This window comes from Penicillium subrubescens, assembly GCF_028828155.1.
Source record: "Penicillium subrubescens strain IBT 31985 chromosome Unknown utg000002l_segment0_segment0, whole genome shotgun sequence".
NCBI lineage: Eukaryota > Fungi > Ascomycota > Eurotiomycetes > Eurotiales > Aspergillaceae > Penicillium > Penicillium subrubescens.
In genome coordinates, this window is record NW_026643152.1 from 2,908,866 (window position 1) to 2,926,179 (window position 17,314).

Genomic DNA, 17,314 nt, shown 5'->3' on the forward strand with positions numbered 1-17,314 from the left:
TTTTTTTCTGCGTCTTCTGCCTCGGATCAATAAGTACCTCTAGGTAGACGGTGGACAGAAAGCCGGTATACCAACAATCAAGTCTATGGAAAATAGCCGAGAACTACTTTGCCACCGTCGGCCTCTTTGCCAGTTCATGGTATTTTGAAAACACCACAAGGATCCCGAATGCATTGACCAGTAAAGCTGTTATGTCCATTTACAGGTTAGGTTGTAAGGGTAAGGCGATTAAACTCGTTTTCTAGGGTTTAATGAGATTTGTTATTTTCTCATATAGACACCCGAGCTTATATTTATAAGCTAGAAGGAATTATGAAGACCGCCGTTGAGATAGACCTGGGCGTGAAACTCTAAGGATCTTGCCCACTTTACATATAAATCAACTCACCCTTTTGTAGGACCTGCAGGTCATTTCAAATATCTCACTTTTCAATCGATAAATGATAACATCAAACAAAAGACGAGAAAAGTATTTCGAACACACAACCATTACCCCCTAAATGCCGAGGCTGAGTCCTAGTTATAGAAGAAGCGCCATCAGTTGACCAGAGGCCCTGATCTTGCGTTATATCCGCGAGTTCAATGACTTCACATTAATGGCACCAAAAGCTCGCAAGAAGTCATACTGTATTTTTGAGATGGGGGATAAGACTGCTTTTAGGCCAACTCCCATTCCGTAGCCAGGTTACGATCACTATTACGCTGGATCAAAAGACCAATCAAGTAAAGAGAATGACTGGATGAGCTTCATCAATACCAAGGAAATCAACAGAGTAATGACCCAAAACTAGTACAATGTCTTAAGACTCATCTTAATATGGAATCTGGGCACCCATGAGTAGACAATACATACCCGAACGTTGATTGCATCAATTAGCTAGGCCCGCTGGACCAAGAACAACTCTGATTCAATGAACCGCAATTATCTTGCTAATCTAGCAGTGAAATTCAATCTACTAAGGCCTTACATACTGATGGACAGTCCGACAGATACCATAGCCACCATGCCTCCTCAGAATCCTAGGCTTACTACAAAGCCCAGGAACATGAAAGTCAAGTTAACTCCGAGAACTGACCAAAAAGCCTTCAATATGAGGCTCACTAGGATATTTCACGACACTGGGTCTCAAACATATCCTTTGATGGAAACTATTACTTGGTTTCTGGTACAAAATGGAAGTAATTGAGAAGCGTGATAAGTTGCATTGATTCAAACAGATAACCGCCCGCCATTCTCTAACATACGCGACATCTATCATGAATTAAATAAGGAAAACCCAACACCAAAGAGAGAAATAACAGGTATCCTCCATCCCGCAGACCAAACAACAAGTTAAAAGAAAAAGAAAGAAAAAGAAAGAAAAGAAAACATCAAGCACAAGGTCAATAGGTCAAAGAAGGGAGACAAAATAAGAAAGAAGACATAACTCCAGTGCCATTCCAACTCCCACGGCGCCTATAGACGCCTCGCTAATCTAAATCCATTCCAATTTGCTTCTGGGACTTTGCTCCACAAAGTCCATCGGCGTGATCCAATTCAATCTCCCAAGATCAACCAGGAACGCAGGGAAAAGAAGCATAGACCAGCCAGTTCGTAAAATGAGATATCCATTTCGGAGACATTGCTTTTCTCGCACGCTTCATGGCTCATTCTCGGTCGTGGGCATCAATGATTTCTCCTCACCGTCACCAATCTAGTAGCTTGAGTTTGATGGGTCCATCCAAGAGTCTATTTCTTGACTCGTTGAGTCGCCCAAGAGGTTGCTGGGGTCGTGATACTTGGCATCCCAGGAAGGCTCACGCTGCATGGCGGCGGAGTAGGAAGTAGGAACGGGGAATGGGACTGGGCTGGGCAGAGCGGAGAGTGCTGCTGGGAGATAACACTCTTCTTCGGCCCAGCGGGGGTAAGGGTTGGGTGGGGGAGTGGGAGGACAAGAGACGATGGGAAGACCATTAGTCTCGCTTGGGTAGCTAAGCAGCTGAGGATCCAAGTGGCCGCCGACAATGTGGCTGGGCACAGGATGGGTGGGTTGAGGCTGGAGGAGCTCGTGCGAGGCGCCGGGGATGCCAGTCAGACCATTGGTTGAAGAGAAGTATGGAAGCTCGTGTGGCATCGGGCTGGCTCGAGAGAACTGCAGGTCTTCAAAGTGTTGTCCTACGGGTTGCAAGCCACTGCTAGGGTAGCTGGTGTTGCTCCACATGGGGGTCATGTAACCAAGTCCTCCTAGCGAAGAGTCAGGAGTACCGAAGGGTGTAGAGCCTCGACTACTGGGTAGATAGTTGACATCGAAGCTTTCCGCGCGGTGGTGCATCATGCTGGGCGTTCCCTCTCGCATGTACCGGTCGTCCCAATCAACCGAGCTCCCACGAATCGAAGCTCCAGGAGTAGCAGTCGACCGTGGAGGAGTGTACTCATCATTTCTTCGCGTGGTGGTAGCAGGCCCTTTGTGTGGCTTGAACTTGTATCCCGGGTGTGCATCTGCGTGGTTTTGGCGCTCGAGGATGGCCAAGTTCTCAAACTTCTCACGAATCTCCTGCGTCTCTGCTCTCCAGCTGACACCCGCAATCCGGGAGACATTCTGATTGCAGTTCTTGCCGAGCATGCTCTTGATGAGAGCAATATAGGCGGATCGGTAGAGCATGAAAGAGTTCATGGGACGGGGGATTTCACCATTCTTGGCCTTCACCTCGCTTTGGCGCTCTGCGAGTGAGCGATTAACCCAAACCTCCATGTCTCGCACTGGGGGATCAACCATATCCTTGGTGATTACACTCAGTGGCTGGGCAAGATTAAGGTTACAGCTGGCAGCTGTGCCGTCTCTCTTGCCACGAGGCTTTCCACTGCGCGACTTGGTGACCTTGGATTTAGAAGCTGGGTTTTGGCTGCGACTAGGGGGAGACCATGATGGAGAAGCTGAAGACAGTCTCTCTGCTGGGGGTGTACTGATGGGAAGCTAGAAAGATTGTTGATTTTCTCAGCTCAGTTCAATCTCTCCGGAAGGAAAATGGAGCTTACCGTGAAAGGAGGCTGATAATCGCTACCTGGGGCATAGAAGGGCGTTGGTACAGGATAGATCTAGAGAGAAATTAGTACATTGATGCCTTAATCAACGAAAATGGGTGCCGAGTTACTTACAACTTGCTGAGGCTGAGAATGAGGGTTGATCCCCTCACTGTGGAAAACCCCTTGATCCAAGCCATTGTTGGCGATGGCGTACATTGGCACTGGAGGATATGATTCCATGGAGGGTTCCATACGGCGCTCTGGAATCTTCTCCTCCTCTGATGTCTGTGGAGGAGTTGGTGGAAACCCACCAACAGGAAGTGTTGAATCCATTGTCATGATGATGATAGTAGAGTTATCTTTGAATTGCCGACTTCTCCAAGATTGAGAAAGTAACCGATATCCCTGAAGAGCGGGCCGGTTCGCAAGAGACCCTGGGAAGGAATAATCGCTAAGCTAGGCCAGCGATCAACGCGAGTTTCCAGAAGAAGGATTTCTTTCCAGAAAGAGAAGAAGAGGAGAAGAAGGGGGAAAAGCTAAAAGAAAGCCTACGTGGCTGTTGTCCGACCCTGTGGAAAACGGTCTTTCGTTTGAGGGCTTTCTGGGCAAGAAGCTGATCTCAGACACCTACACCGTACAGATGGAAGGGGAGCTGAGACAAGCAGACACGGACAACCACAATTCTGGATTGCCGGGTAGAAGAAGAGTGGGTTTGTTCCCGTCAAGTGGAGTGGACAGGAAGTTGGTTGATTGTATGTAGAAGTGGGAAGAGGAGGACAAACAATAAGTAGACAAGTTTTATAGATTGTCGGATTGATAGAAGATGGTGGTCCACCCAAGTTCCACTCAGCGGGGTTACTTGAATAAATAGAAAAAAGAGATCAAGGATATGGACTGCCGCGAGGGCCACAGAGAATCGAATATTGGAGAGGGGGAGTGACAGGGCGAAGAGCGCCAAGTGGGTAAAAAAGAATATAGGAAGGACTTTTGGGCTGTGATTTTTGGGTGGCATTTGGGGGCCCCCACACGGGAGATCGCGTCTTTCCAGTTGCAAATACCCGTCATGAACCAACCGAACCTATTCGAACCAGAGGCTGAAACTGACTCAAGAAGAAGGGTTGCTTGTAGGATACGATACAGATGGCACAGATGGCGTGGGGTTATTACTTCTGGTCGCCGTTAGTGCCACTATTTTTCTCCCCTATAATTCATTAAATTATGATTTATTTTGGACCTTTTTTATTTTAAATCTAAAAATTCGGCTTTTGGAGCCCTTTTTTCTCCATTATTATGAATTATATTTCCTATCCAATTATTATCTTCTAACCTCCCCTCTAGCGGCGGGGTACTCTTGTCACAGATTGGTGTCTTTGTTGCTAAAATGATTCTCTCTTGCTTGCAATTGGTTGACCGTCTTCTTATTTCTATTCGTTCTTTGATGCTGATTATTTTAGGTCATATCGAATCTATTTCGCATCTTCATCCCTCCTGCGCCTCAACCTACACCACTGTCGCAGAAGCTCCCCGGTATGACCCATTTTCTGTTACATCTTTGTGCCAAATATGGAGACATAGGATAGAATTCTTCGAGAATGGACAGGGTTCGTTATTTTGGGATACAGACATAGGATGGAATGTATGGGTCGACCAGGATCGAGAGCCCACATGGGCAGATCTAGTACCTAGAGAGCCCAGTTTTGGGCCATTCAATTGCCTGGATAAGAGGGGGGATGCATAGGTCACAGACCATGGGCCCTCTAGGGAATTTCAAATGCCCGTTGCAAATCACCCGGGGATGGACCAGGACTGATGGTAATCGCAGGAGACGATGGCCGGGGTATGGAAATCTGCCAAATGTCCGGGGGGACCAAGTTCTCAGATCCCTGGACTTTTTTCCCTGTGACCGGAGTAGTAAACGCAGGAGGGGGAATGGGAACTATGGGACTGAGCCCGGAAAAGCAATCATGGATGAAGTTTGTGCATTTCAAGAATGCAAGTCTCCAGATTGAGTACACTTGACGCAGGCAGAATTGCCATATTTTCGACTCTGTAGTCCTTTCTCTATGCTTGCCAGCCTTCACCCACATAATATAGTGTGGACAGGGACGCGGACGTTGAGTGTTGGGCACACCGAATGTCGAGGGATATTTAGATAGCAGCTAGCGCTAAAATGACCCGAGCTAAGCCTGCAAGACATTGTAACGGGTGTCAAGTTCATGAGTGTAACGCAATCGGTAAGAAATCAGGAATAAATTACACAGACTCGTGGACTAGTTTTATTGTTATTCCTCTACCAAGATTGCTTCCTGGAAAGCATACTCATTCTCCGTAGACCGACGATACCATCGACCAGCCACTCACTTAATGATCCATTCTTTTGTAGCAACACTAATGCCCTGATCAGGTCCATCAAAGGTATAGAGGGGCTTCTGAATAGCATCCAGACTTTTGGCCCATTGCTGGCATCTGACGGCCTAGGACATCACAGAGATGGCGACCATGGTTTGGACAGCGAGGTTGGTCTTGGCAAACGATTCGGAAGAAACTCGTAGGATATTATTATGGAAATAAGACTATTTCGCGATTCGATAGATAGAGCCGACGCGGCCCTTCGGCTATTCGCTTGATTGGGAAGAAAAGTACTCCGTACACGCCAGGCCTATAAGGCTTAAGGGTGACTTCGGGGAGAGTCACGATGGGTCTCCCCTACGGTCAGGCCCGTCCAGCTCGACCGTACAGGACACAGTGGAGTACGATCCTCCTGATCGACGCGGGTTGGACCAGGAAGTTGACAGGCTGAAAGTGGAGTCGTTCAGGTTCTCGAGAGATCGTCCAAGCATCTCCTCTAAGCCGCCACCATCTCCCAGTAGGTCAACGCCACTGATGCGTTGATTGGTTAAAAGTTGCAAGGGTGTACTACTCCAGCAGCCTAGACTGGACTACCCAACCCAACGCTATGACAGAAATGGATTAGTCTGGCTGAGCCCAAACCTATCCGGGGTATGTGCTTTGTCCACTCACCCAACATCATAGTATTTGCCTACCCCCCCCCCCCCTTGGAGGCTTGAATTTCTGATCATTGAGATTCGAGGTGGTCGTGGAGGTTTCCGAGGAGATTCTTGAGATTCTGAGAATTCTGGCCTAATGACTCTATTCCATGACACTCGTCATGTGTGGTCACGGGACGACATGCCAAACACCGATCCTAACATCATTTCCCAAGTCTAATTTCCTGGGGAAGTATATCCTTTGGAGGTGTTAATAATGGTGATTACCTATGGGTGTTCTTGAGAGAAGGTTACTAAAATTCCCATCAGGGTCTACTATAGACAACCCATGTTGTTATCAGAAGGGATTATGCAGGATAAGCATTCAAAAGTGGAACAGAATCAAACGCATAGCGGCTTTGCGCTTAAAGGCTGACTGGCTGGGAAGGTAAAAAGGGAAACAACATGACAAGGCATACTGTACTACCGTACTCTGCTCTCCGCCCCTACCCGAATTGAGTCTAGTCTACTCTAATATAACCAACAGACCACGTCTTTCTCTTTGATCAACCCTTGTCCAAATCCACCGCTCTTCACGAGGAGGGGGCCGTATCCCAACCCCATGTAATGAAACTACTGCAAAGTCCCATCAACCGTGTTGGTGGTATACCTCTTGCTCCCCGACAACGACTCACGCAGGAACGCCCTGCCACGTTTTGTGCTATGATCCTCGTCCCGCCTTTGGCAAGACTCTTTTCTTTGATGACCTTTTTGCATATTTTCAATAGGTTCCTCGGAATCGGTCTGTGCGGGGGCGCCCAACCAGCCTATTTATCGGACTGATGACCAGATCGACTGCCATGTGGTTGACAGAAAGGGAAAGGTTGAAGGCTGAGTCGTGCATGAACCGCGCGGAATGGTCAAATTTAGAGAAAAGAGGCCTGTCGATTGCTGGCTCGAGCTTGTCTTTGCCCTAAAAGTTCATGTTTCTGTCGGTACTCTACCCTTTTTGATCATCCTCTGGGCGTTGACCTCGACAGGAAACCATGGCACTGCCTCCTCCACCGTCTCTTCATGAAAGCGGGAGTGTATGACCATAACTGACCCCACTGTTTTAAGGAATTAGGATTCCTTTCAGCCTTCCAAATACCAACATACCGAAGGGGCCAGTGAGATGTTATCGGGGAGACTATTCGGAGGGGCTCAGACCTTCTCACCCATACTTTGAACCTGCCAAACCCTGCAGCCGTTTACCAGATTCGGACATCCATACACAAACCAGGGTTCAAATCTGCAGGGATCTTCCGCTAGAACCTCTAAGACTCCTTCATGGCTTCTAGAAGAGTCATGCCAGGGGCCAAGAACATCAGGACAAGCAAAAGAGGACAGAAAGAAAGAAAGCATCGACATCAACACCCCCTGTCCCTTGCTTGCCCTCGTGGTCTGGTGACTCTGCCACGAGTATCTTTGGTGATTGTCCAGATCTCCCCATGGTCGGACTGTCAGATACACGTTTCAGCAATGCCTCCTGATTCCCTAATCCGGCGAGTACGCTAAAGATATCCATCGTAAATCCCTCATGTGTGTTCCAGGGTGCTTCAGATGTTGTTATTCTTGTCTGCTGCGCCGCCCTGAGGATCTCTGGAAGATCGACAACAGTCATGGAAGCAGCCGAAGCTATGATAAGCCTGCAAGTGTCAAGATGGGGGCACATTAGACGTATCTCGCTACTCAACTATGACGATGAAGCCACGAGTCCACTATAAACCCACTTGGGAGATCAAGTGTTCGTCCACTGGTTGGTCGGGTGGACATGAGTGGCTGTTGGCCCTCGTCACCACTGACTACGTGAAGAAAGAAAGCAAAAGAGGGGAAACTATGCCAAAAATTACAGTTAGCGTCCATCATCCGGACGGGCTGGTGTAGATCTACAGATTGAGTAGCCCAGCAATCTCCCTCTAGGATGCTACTCATCAATAGAATCTGAATATTTCTTTGGTTCTGTGGAGGCTATGACCCCTCGAGAACTTGTGAAGAGGTCTATCGGCGGTGACATAAGTTCCCACGTTGTAACACGGACGGATTTCCATCGGGGCTTGGAGATTCCAGCTTGTCCAGAATTTACACGAAAGCAGAAGAGTACTCTGGTTTTCTTTATCCCACGAGGTAGTTGGAGGGTACCCGTTGGAAGATCCGTTCAAGCCATCGTCACAAACATTATCAAAATGAATGGCTCCCCGAAAGAGAGATGGAGGGGATTCATGAACGCCATCGCGATCAAACCCCTTCTACGTATATACTTCTGACCGCTCCTCTGAAGAGGTCCCGCGTAATCGGCACTTCAAGTGCCAGGAAAGAGTGACGAACCATACCGGGGTTCAACGAACTATACCAGGATATGAGGGAGGACATGACTCGAAATGAGCTGAGCACAGTCAAGAATTCCGCAGGCAAAAGTCACGAAGTCAAGAGGCAACTGCATCCATAGTCCACCAAGTCCACACCGAATGCACGAACTAGATTGTTATCACCAACAATAACGGCTCTCGTCATTAGCCCTTCAGCCAGCGAACCATTCTGCCCTAAGGCACAGCGCAATGCGGTTAGCGCGTATCTTTCTTCGCGTGTGATTGCCTGGGTTTCGGCCGGTTCATCGCCCCTCACTGCTTAACCTTTCCTGTCCCGGCCTGGTCAACCGTTCATGACGGCCGTGCTCTCCCTCCCCAGGCCGACTGGGCCGAAAATGTCGTAGCTTTTTCCGCGATGGCGAATGAGCTTGTATACCGCCAGCAACCGAGTGCCGAAAAGCGAATGAGCTTTTATCCCGGATGTCGATCACTTCATGGCGAATCTACGATATTAATCGAAGAGGACGCTGCTGCTCGTGGAGAGGGAATGGAGAGGGACAGGGGTGCCTCAACGCCGCCATGGCGCTATAATTCGTCGTTCGTTCCTCTCTCTTCTTGGCTATGCATGGCGTAGGTGACCAGGGATAGGTCCCCGAATCCCGGTGCATCTGGTCATGAACCATGCACTCCACGTGGAGGTCTGCTGCCTCTACACGATGAATCTAGCTTTTTTTGGGGCATAATTGTATGCTAAACTATGTCTCCCGCTTAGATACTAGAAGAAGGTGCGCCCACTCTAAAAATTTATACACGTAAAATTGACTAGCCGGTGATGTGCATTCACTAGCACAGTGCACGACGATCTCAATTAGGTCGCCGGAGCATTGAAATGAAGATTGCCATCCTCGTGGCGCGCAAGCTCCCCGGGGAGATCCCCTCGAGCTCCGTCTATCTATTCCTGTCTTGGATTAACAGCATCACGATAGTCTCGAGGTCTGAGCAAGGCTTAAACAGTCGTTTTAGGCCAGACTGAAATGAACTAGGTAGACAGTGGAAGGTGCCTTCGTCATGATACAGCCCCGGTATACCAGGTGATACACCTTGACTCTCTATAAGTCGATACGCGATCCCGAAGAGACCATGAGCCTAATCCTTGTCACTCTAGCCATGCTAGTCAATCTAGCCCCCCCGCAATCGGCCCCCTATCACCTCGTGAGTGGAGCCATTGATCTCAGGGCGCATCACCGTTCAGTCATGTGTTCGTCGGGGTCCCCGATCAACTAAAATGTCGTCCGTAGCCCAAAAGTCACTGAGCCGCTAGATAATTAATTACTCCGAAATATCAATTGTTCCTCCATACGGCACAATTTCAATTGGAGCTCTGGACCAGAAACCTCGTTTTTTGACTTTTAAGCGGACTTGGTTCGGCATTTGCGGGGATTGTGAGCTATATGCGACACAGCAGCACTGACCTCTCCAAAATGGAGAAAATGACAAATAACACTAAATGATCTTATGAAGCCGTGGATTGCGACGTTATGACGATGTTGATCCTTCTCGGCTCGCCCTACTATGGAGCCTCTCGGTTTGCTACGCTATTCGCGTCGCTCTCCCGCTGTCCGAGCTCACCCGAGCGGCACAAGAGGTGCTAGTGGATCAATGTGGTCCATCTGCCGCTGGATCCATCTTTTCCTGGTGTGCCCTGGCAGATGGGTACTTTTACGCGCCAGCTGTACCGGACTGGACTACCTCGTGCGAGAAGGTCTAGACGGTCCGAGACACTCATCACACATGTTGGAGTCGTTCTATACTTCCTCGAAATATCCCAAGTCGGCCTTATTGCAATATTTACTATATGACTTATAATAAGCTGTATAACTTGTAAGAAGCTGTTAGAAACTATGCGTAGCGAAGTTCATTAATATGGCGATATTTCAATATTTTAATGTACAAGATTCTTGTTCCGAATGGAGTAGCAGTTACGGCCATGTAAACACTCTAATTTAGCTGCAACCACCCCAAAAGAGTCGTGCGACCAAGCCCTGAATGCAATTGTCTCCCTTTTAGTACTAAGGAGCTAATCACAAATTAAGAGAAAAAAGATAGAGAAAAGGACAAGAAAATAAAGCACTAAGCTCACCTAGCCAATAGTTAGTAGGACGCAGAGGAGTGACACTTACTACGAATCCCGAAATTGAGTGGCTCTCAGCTGTTTCCCCGCCATATGACTCCATATAGCATGTGTATATTCCTTGCAAGTCTTCACGAAAGAAGAGAGAATCTTGAAAAGCTACAGTATGATATTCCTTTATAGCTCAAGCAGTTTCAAAGCTCTTATTCGTGTAAAAGCAAAGGGAGAGTGATAATTTCCATTCTATCGCTCTCCCCGAACCGAGACTCCTGCCAAATGCGGCGCTCGAGCGTCAAACGTGAGGGTCTTCCCGTGGATCGCAGCCCAGCAACATTCCACCAGTGGACGGGACAGCTCCGAGCAGGTCTAGCTCTCTCAGTCTCTCTCTCTCTCTCTCTCTCTCTCTCTCTCTCTCTCTCTCTCTCTCTCTTTTGAAAGTTGAAAGTTGAAATGAGTTGCATAGGTGGAGCCTACACACAAGATGGGCCAGGTGGAGATTTTAGGAATGAGCTATGATCGGGATCGTCGTATTAAACGGTTTTTCAAACTCCATGTTGCTCTGATTCGAATACGGGACGTGCTGGGTGGAGTAAAAAAGGGGAAGCTTCAAGAGAGGGGGTCACCGGTCGACGAAGAAGCAAAAAAAGAAACAAGATGAAGCGCAATCGCAAGATGAACCAGAGGATCAGGTAGGAATGGCGAGAAAGTAGGTTTCGTGGAGCGGCTGAACCGATTGATGGAGTTGAGTTTCTTTACGTGAGGACCTGTCAAGAAGCTAGTTATTCTAGCTGTTAGCTGTTTAGGTTTCCTCGAGGCCTAACAAGGCAACAGATACAACACTGGCTCGAAACTAAACGTGACCAACACAGGAAATGTTTCTCCCATCATTAGATTCATTACGCATTCCTCTTCAAATCCCGGCCCAATCTAACTGACTAGTTTGCCGCCCTCCATACTCAGAGGGGCATGTCCGTCGAGGCAGCACAAACTAACACAACTCAAGAACCCCCGTTCGGTCATGGCCCAGACTCCAACAATAATATGGTAGTCCCAACTTCCATCTCTTCCTCTAGAGCTACCCCTCAATTTCAGGAATTATTGGTATAGTAGCCGCCATCTACTTCACAATTCTCCTTCCCCCCACAACGGGATCGGGCTGAGATCCATGGCTCGCCGCGACGTATGTAATCGACCGGCCGAAACTCTCTCACAGGCGTGGACCAGATAATAATATATTTGCGGCAAGTCTATCTTGTCTGCTTTTGGTAAAGGCTACCTCGAAGCTGAGAGGCTCCGGGGAAGGCGGAATTTGCGGGTGATCGAGCACAGGTGAACAAATGACAAGAAGGGCCGTTCTTATCTGTACGGGATCGAATCTTGGCAGTTCGGGTTAAACTACGATAGTCGAAACTAGGCCACTTAGTCTCACGATTCACGATCTAGGGGGTTAGAGGAGCGATGTTGCGCAGCATCCCATGGTTATCTTCGTCCTATTGTAGTAGTTAGTAGGTTCTGTCCTTCTATACAGGAAAGATGAAAGATGGAAGATGGAGGATCAAAGTTGAGTTTCCTGCCTTTAGACTTTGTACTCCTTATATGTCATTTTAGACTATAAGCTGGACGATCAACTAAAGCTACACCTTGCGCACGGTGGAAGGAACTTTAGATTTCGGTCTCCGGGCTTAAAGCCGCAATAAAGAATAGAGAAAAGAGCCCATTACGTGTAGTATAATGATGGTTCAGGGAAATCGGTTGGCCCCGTGGCCGACATATTGCCACTTTGTGCAGTGCGCACGATCGTCGACGATCATCCACGGTACAAAATCTTATTTTCCCCGATGGCCCTCAAAGTTTGGTTTTTTTGGAAGAGCAGAAGGATGAACAGAGATGTCTGCGATAGATCAACTGTCATTGAACGGCCCATGCATCCGTGATGGTAAGGATATACCTGTCTCGAGGGAAGAAAAAGAAATAAAGTCTGGAAGTGACAGACAGGCAGTACTTACATAAAACTACGGAGATTAGGAAAATATGGAGATTAGGATATTATTTCCGGCCAGCAAATGTATGGACACGAAGGAGTCCAGAGTGTGTACTGTTCCTACTGTAAGATTCAATCTATCAAGGGAACACAGCTCGGACCAAGTGCGAGATGACATGTAAAGTAGATCGCGCGCGTCTGTAAGTTAATTTAAGTGCCATCGCTTAGTAAGATGAGTTAGTCGGGGCCAACCTCCCCATCTCTGTTAGCTGCTTTAATGACCTTTTAGCGTGTGATGGGCAGGATGCACTGCGGCCTGGTTCTAGTTACTACTTACTCAGTGGACCCCTATTCATCAACTAATATCACAGCGAGGAAGAGAACCGAAGTAAATTACTTTCTTATAATTGTTTGTTTTTATAATCTCCACACGGTCTTACCATTGGCCTCGATATGCCGATTATCACGCATTACTACAGTAGTGCCCCCCAACTCTTCCCCTGTTCTTAGTTGGGGTATTTATTAATAGTCTTGTGCCGTGTACTTTTGTTGTCGCGCGATGGGCCCGGCTATCCTGTGACGGGAAGGTAAGATGCGATTGCATGGTAGGTTGTCATTGCAGCAGCATTGAGATCCCGGTATGCATTGTAAATTGAGCTAGATGTGCGTAGTGATTCATCGATTGGAGTATGGACTGCGTACAATAGTCTTGTCCGGGGAACAGGATATACTAATGCAGGGCTCTGGATGCTGGCCTGAACAAAAGGACCATGTATAGTAGATCGATGCAAGGACATGTCAAGTTATCAATTGCGCACCTTATGTTTGCTTAAATGCTAACGATTGCAATCAGGTAGGAAGTATACGGCTGAAGCTGCAGAGGATGTTATCACCTTGTCGCCTTAGGCCGGGCATCGAATTTAATCGTGGAGAACCTTCAACAACCACACTTCTACCCCAGCATCATGATTAATCATAGCTAATTCTGAAGAAAGACACTTTTAAGAAGATTCATTGCCATCAGAATAAAGAAATCTTCTATTACGGTACAAATCCCAGCCAACCGTCCTGGCAACAAGAAACACCGCCCCCATGGCCATCTTAAAAAACGCCCAAGTATCCCACCATCTGAATGCACATTCAAGGGAAGTAAAAGAAAAACAAGAAAGACAACGCCAAGAAAGACACTGTAGCCATGGCGGGTTTCCACCCTCAACAACAGTTCGAAAAAAAAAAAAATGTTGGTACAGGGGTACCATCAGCAGGCCCAGAAAAAACGGCGACAACATTCACAACATGAAATGAAAGCGGTTTCTATCCAAAAGATAGAATTGGAACAAGGTAGGAGCTATTGTGCATTGTTGATGTCCTCACCAAAATCCTTCTCGATCGAATCTCGATCCTGATCGGGACCCGATCGAGGGGGATCGGGGGCCATCTGGGGATAATGACTCCAGTAACATCCAATTCGCGTCAACGTCAGGTTGACAACCGCTAGCCCCAAAGCCAAATTCAACGTCAATTGAGACGTCGCTGAGATAGATTTGGACCATTCTATGAGACTTGCAATTTTCAATTGACAAAAAATCACTTTTTATGCACTACCAGACCTATTGTCGGGGCGCGTGTCCACCATTCTGAGGTGATGGGATTGGCTCAGGGTGCTGGGCATGAGCAGCTGGGCCTAGTGGAGGAATGCGGCTCATCGATGGAGATGACATGATATGAGCCTGACCATTGGCGGAAAAGGACTGACCATTGTGTAGCAGAGACGCATTTTCCCGCTGCCGACGCTCTTCTTGCTCCGGAGTCATGCACTTCATAGGTGCAGGAATCGGGGCGTCGGGGGAGCTTCGGCCCATGAGCTTAGGGCTGGGCTCCAGTCTGCGAATGGGAGGAAGGACCGGGGCCCCTGCCATGCCGCCTGCGGTGAAGGGTCGCGGAGACTGCTTCGTAGGGCTAATTCCAGACATGCCGATTCCGTGAGAGCTATGTGGAGGCGAGGAATGGTTGCCATTGGGGGTCGCAGCAGAAGAGAAGGATGGGTAGGTGCTGGATATAGCAGGAGTACCTCCGTGGCCAGATTGTGGTCGCGGCGTAGCGTAGCTATCGAATGAAGACCACGCACTGGATCCATTCGTTGGAACCCCGGACGGAACTCCTGCCAGAGGTCCTACGTCGTGGTTGCCCTGAGTAGGTGACATAGATGGATGATTCTGGGTTGGACCATACCCAGAATGAGAGGAGGAAGGTCGTGCGGACGAGAAGGATCCGATAGGAGGGAGGTGGGGTCCTGGCTGCATTGGAGGCAGGATATGCTGGCCAGGCCCGGGTCCAAATCGGGGTTGTTGATTGGCGAGGGGGTGCAAAGGGCCATTTGAACCCTTTGAAGGCGAGAATGGCGGGCGAGGAGGACTTGAGGAAGGAAGAGAAGGATTATTGGCCGGGCGGGGAAGACGCTGAGGCGAAAGCGGGACGTAGAATTGGTGCTGTCCTTGAGCGATCTGCCGAGTTTGAGCAGTAAGTGAAGGAAGCGTAGGCTGAGAACCTTGCTGCCGGGAAGGCCCATTCTGCACGTTGGACAGAGCGTCGTGTGTGTGCTTCACAGGAGAGGGTGGAACACGCCCATGCTCTTCAACCTTGGGCTTTACCCTGGCCGCAGAGGGTGATGGTGTCGCGCTGACTCGGAACTTCAGCGGCGGGAGTTTAGGACGATTTGCTTCTTCCTCCTTTCGCTTGCAGTCTGTGCAAACGAAGTGGAAGTCGTCCTTCTCGGCATCTTCTTTCTTGATGCCCAGGCAGCTGCTATGCTGCCACACATTGCACTTCTCACATGCAACGCTGTGACTTCCATCATCCTAATAGATTGTTAGACTCAAGCCCGCTTCGAATGCTCTCAGAAGCGTCGAGTACTCACCAGGTTCTCGCCATGTACGCCACAACCAGAGCAGTCGAAGATCCATTGGTCCTCTTCGGCAAGCTCTGCCAAGTTCTTCTGCGATTTCTCCATCTCGGCCTTCAGGTGGCGCGCAGAGACCCTGCCCTCGCCTCGCTCCAACTTCTCCTGATCAGCCGCAAGGCGCTCAACCTCGGCTTCGTGCAGAATGCGCTTGTGCTCACGATCCTTGATGCGCTGCTCGCGGGTCATCATACGGGAAATGCGCTCATTCTCCATCTGCTTTTGGCGAGCCTGCTCCTTGCGAGCTTCAGCCAGATCAGCCTCCCGTTTGCGAGCGGCCTCGGCGGCTTCGCGATCAGCCCGCTCCTTTTCTTCCTTGGCAGCCAGTCGACTAGATCGCTTAGCACCAGCAAGCATCTGCATCTGGACAAGCTCCTTCTCCCGCTTGATCCGCTTGCGCTGCTGCGCTTCTTCGGCCTTCTCCAGCAGAGGCAGGATATGCTCTTCAATCTGACTGCGTAGGTATTTGTCATCCGCATCCTTGCTCTTGCGAATGGTGTCCAGGAACTCGTTGTACTCTGGGAGGGTCACAGCGACACACTCCCACTTGAAGTTGGGAAAGGCATTGGTTTCATCCTCGGCCTTGTTCTCTTCATCAGACACTTCTTCCGCGACAATAGCGGAGACTCGTCTCGACGCCCGAGAACCTCGAGAGGTCCTGCTCTTTGCTTTCTTCTTGGGTCGTGGAGGTGCGGGGATGGGAGGGTCGGTACGGCGGTAGAGACGGTTGTCGTCAAGGACGTAGTACGATCGACCATCGTGGTCGTATCCGAACTCTTCGATACGCTAGTAAAGTCAGAATCCATAGTCATATTTAGACGACGGAAGGTAAAAGTGTAACATACCCACTCCAGCTGCTCCGAGTCCTTCTTCTCAGGCATCTTCTCGCGGAGTCGATCCGGGTTCCAGAACGTCCACACAGACAGCTGGTGGAGGACGGTGAGTTTCGTGAAGACATCGAAATCGAGGAACCGGAGAGGAGTCTCCTCGTAGCCGAACGGGTTGGTGATATGAGGTGCTTTCGCATTGTACTGGCGTCGGGTGTATTCGTCAAAGTTCTCGGACCTGCATTGCGCCGTCAGCTCAATCGCCCTTGCGCTACCAAGAGACTCGTATCACTCAACGTACGTCAATCCTCGATGCGAAGAGATCCACTTCAGGAGGCACAGTCCAATCTCAAGCAACTTGTATGAGGGTTCAGGCTTGAGGCATTCGTCTTCCAGGTCCTGGGTAAGATAAATCAAGGTCAGCATGAGAAAGAACAAGGTATGGTGGTAGTCCATGGGATTCCATCGACTTCATCATGGCATCAGTGCGATAGGTACGCGACACCCAGAAGGCCCCGCATGCTACTATAGTAAGAGCACAACCACTCAACATACCTCGATTCCAAAGTCCTCGTCGATCTTCATAATCTTTCCAAAGATGTGAATGTACTGCATGATATTTGCAAATTCCCAGGTGCTTCGAATGCGCTGGAGCAGTCCAGGTTCCTCGGTGATCGGAGCCTCGGGGGCATCGATCACCTCGGAGTGGTTGCGCTTTCGCGGTCCCATCGCGGCGGCGGGACGAGGCCGTGAAGGCCGAGTGTGGCAGAAGGTGTTGTTCAGTAGGAAGGGGGCGGGCAATGCACAGGAGGATCACAGGCACACAAGGTGAGTCTGTGAGAAACAGAAACAAGGAGGATATTGAGTTGGAAGAAGGAGGGGAAAATGGGTTGTCTTTTTTTCTTCGTGTCGAGAGGCGACGGAGATGGGCACTGCGAGAGGCGCGTCGAGACGGGTGCGTCACGTGAGGATCGCGTTTGCGACGGGCAGCTAGATAGGCAAGAGTGGGGGAGAGCTTAATGGGATAAAGAAGCACGGAAGGATCGAAATGTTTTTGGGTGTGAAATCATGAGTTGC

At 49.2% G+C, this 17,314-nt stretch overlaps 2 protein-coding genes across 2 annotated transcripts; both read right to left on the minus strand.

Moving 5' to 3' along the window:
• Nucleotides 1-1,694: 1,694 nt before the first annotated feature.
• On the minus strand, nt 1,695-3,337 carry N7473_002449 (HMG-box domain-containing protein; the record flags this gene model as incomplete). The annotated part of the gene is made up of 3 exons (XM_057148389.1): nt 1,695-2,954; nt 3,017-3,076; nt 3,137-3,337. The coding sequence occupies 3 exons, from the start codon at nt 3,335-3,337 to the stop codon at nt 1,695-1,697; spliced, it is 1,521 nt and encodes a 506-aa protein (XP_057012043.1).
• A 10,724-nt stretch (nt 3,338-14,061) lies between these two features.
• Nucleotides 14,062-16,966, minus strand: N7473_002450 (putative PHD finger domain protein; the record flags this gene model as incomplete). The annotated part of the gene is made up of 5 exons (XM_057148390.1): nt 14,062-15,309; nt 15,369-16,196; nt 16,256-16,475; nt 16,539-16,636; nt 16,793-16,966. 5 exons carry the CDS (start codon nt 16,964-16,966, stop codon nt 14,062-14,064), a joined length of 2,568 nt encoding a protein of 855 aa, XP_057012044.1.
• Between the last annotated feature and the right edge of the window lie 348 nt (nt 16,967-17,314).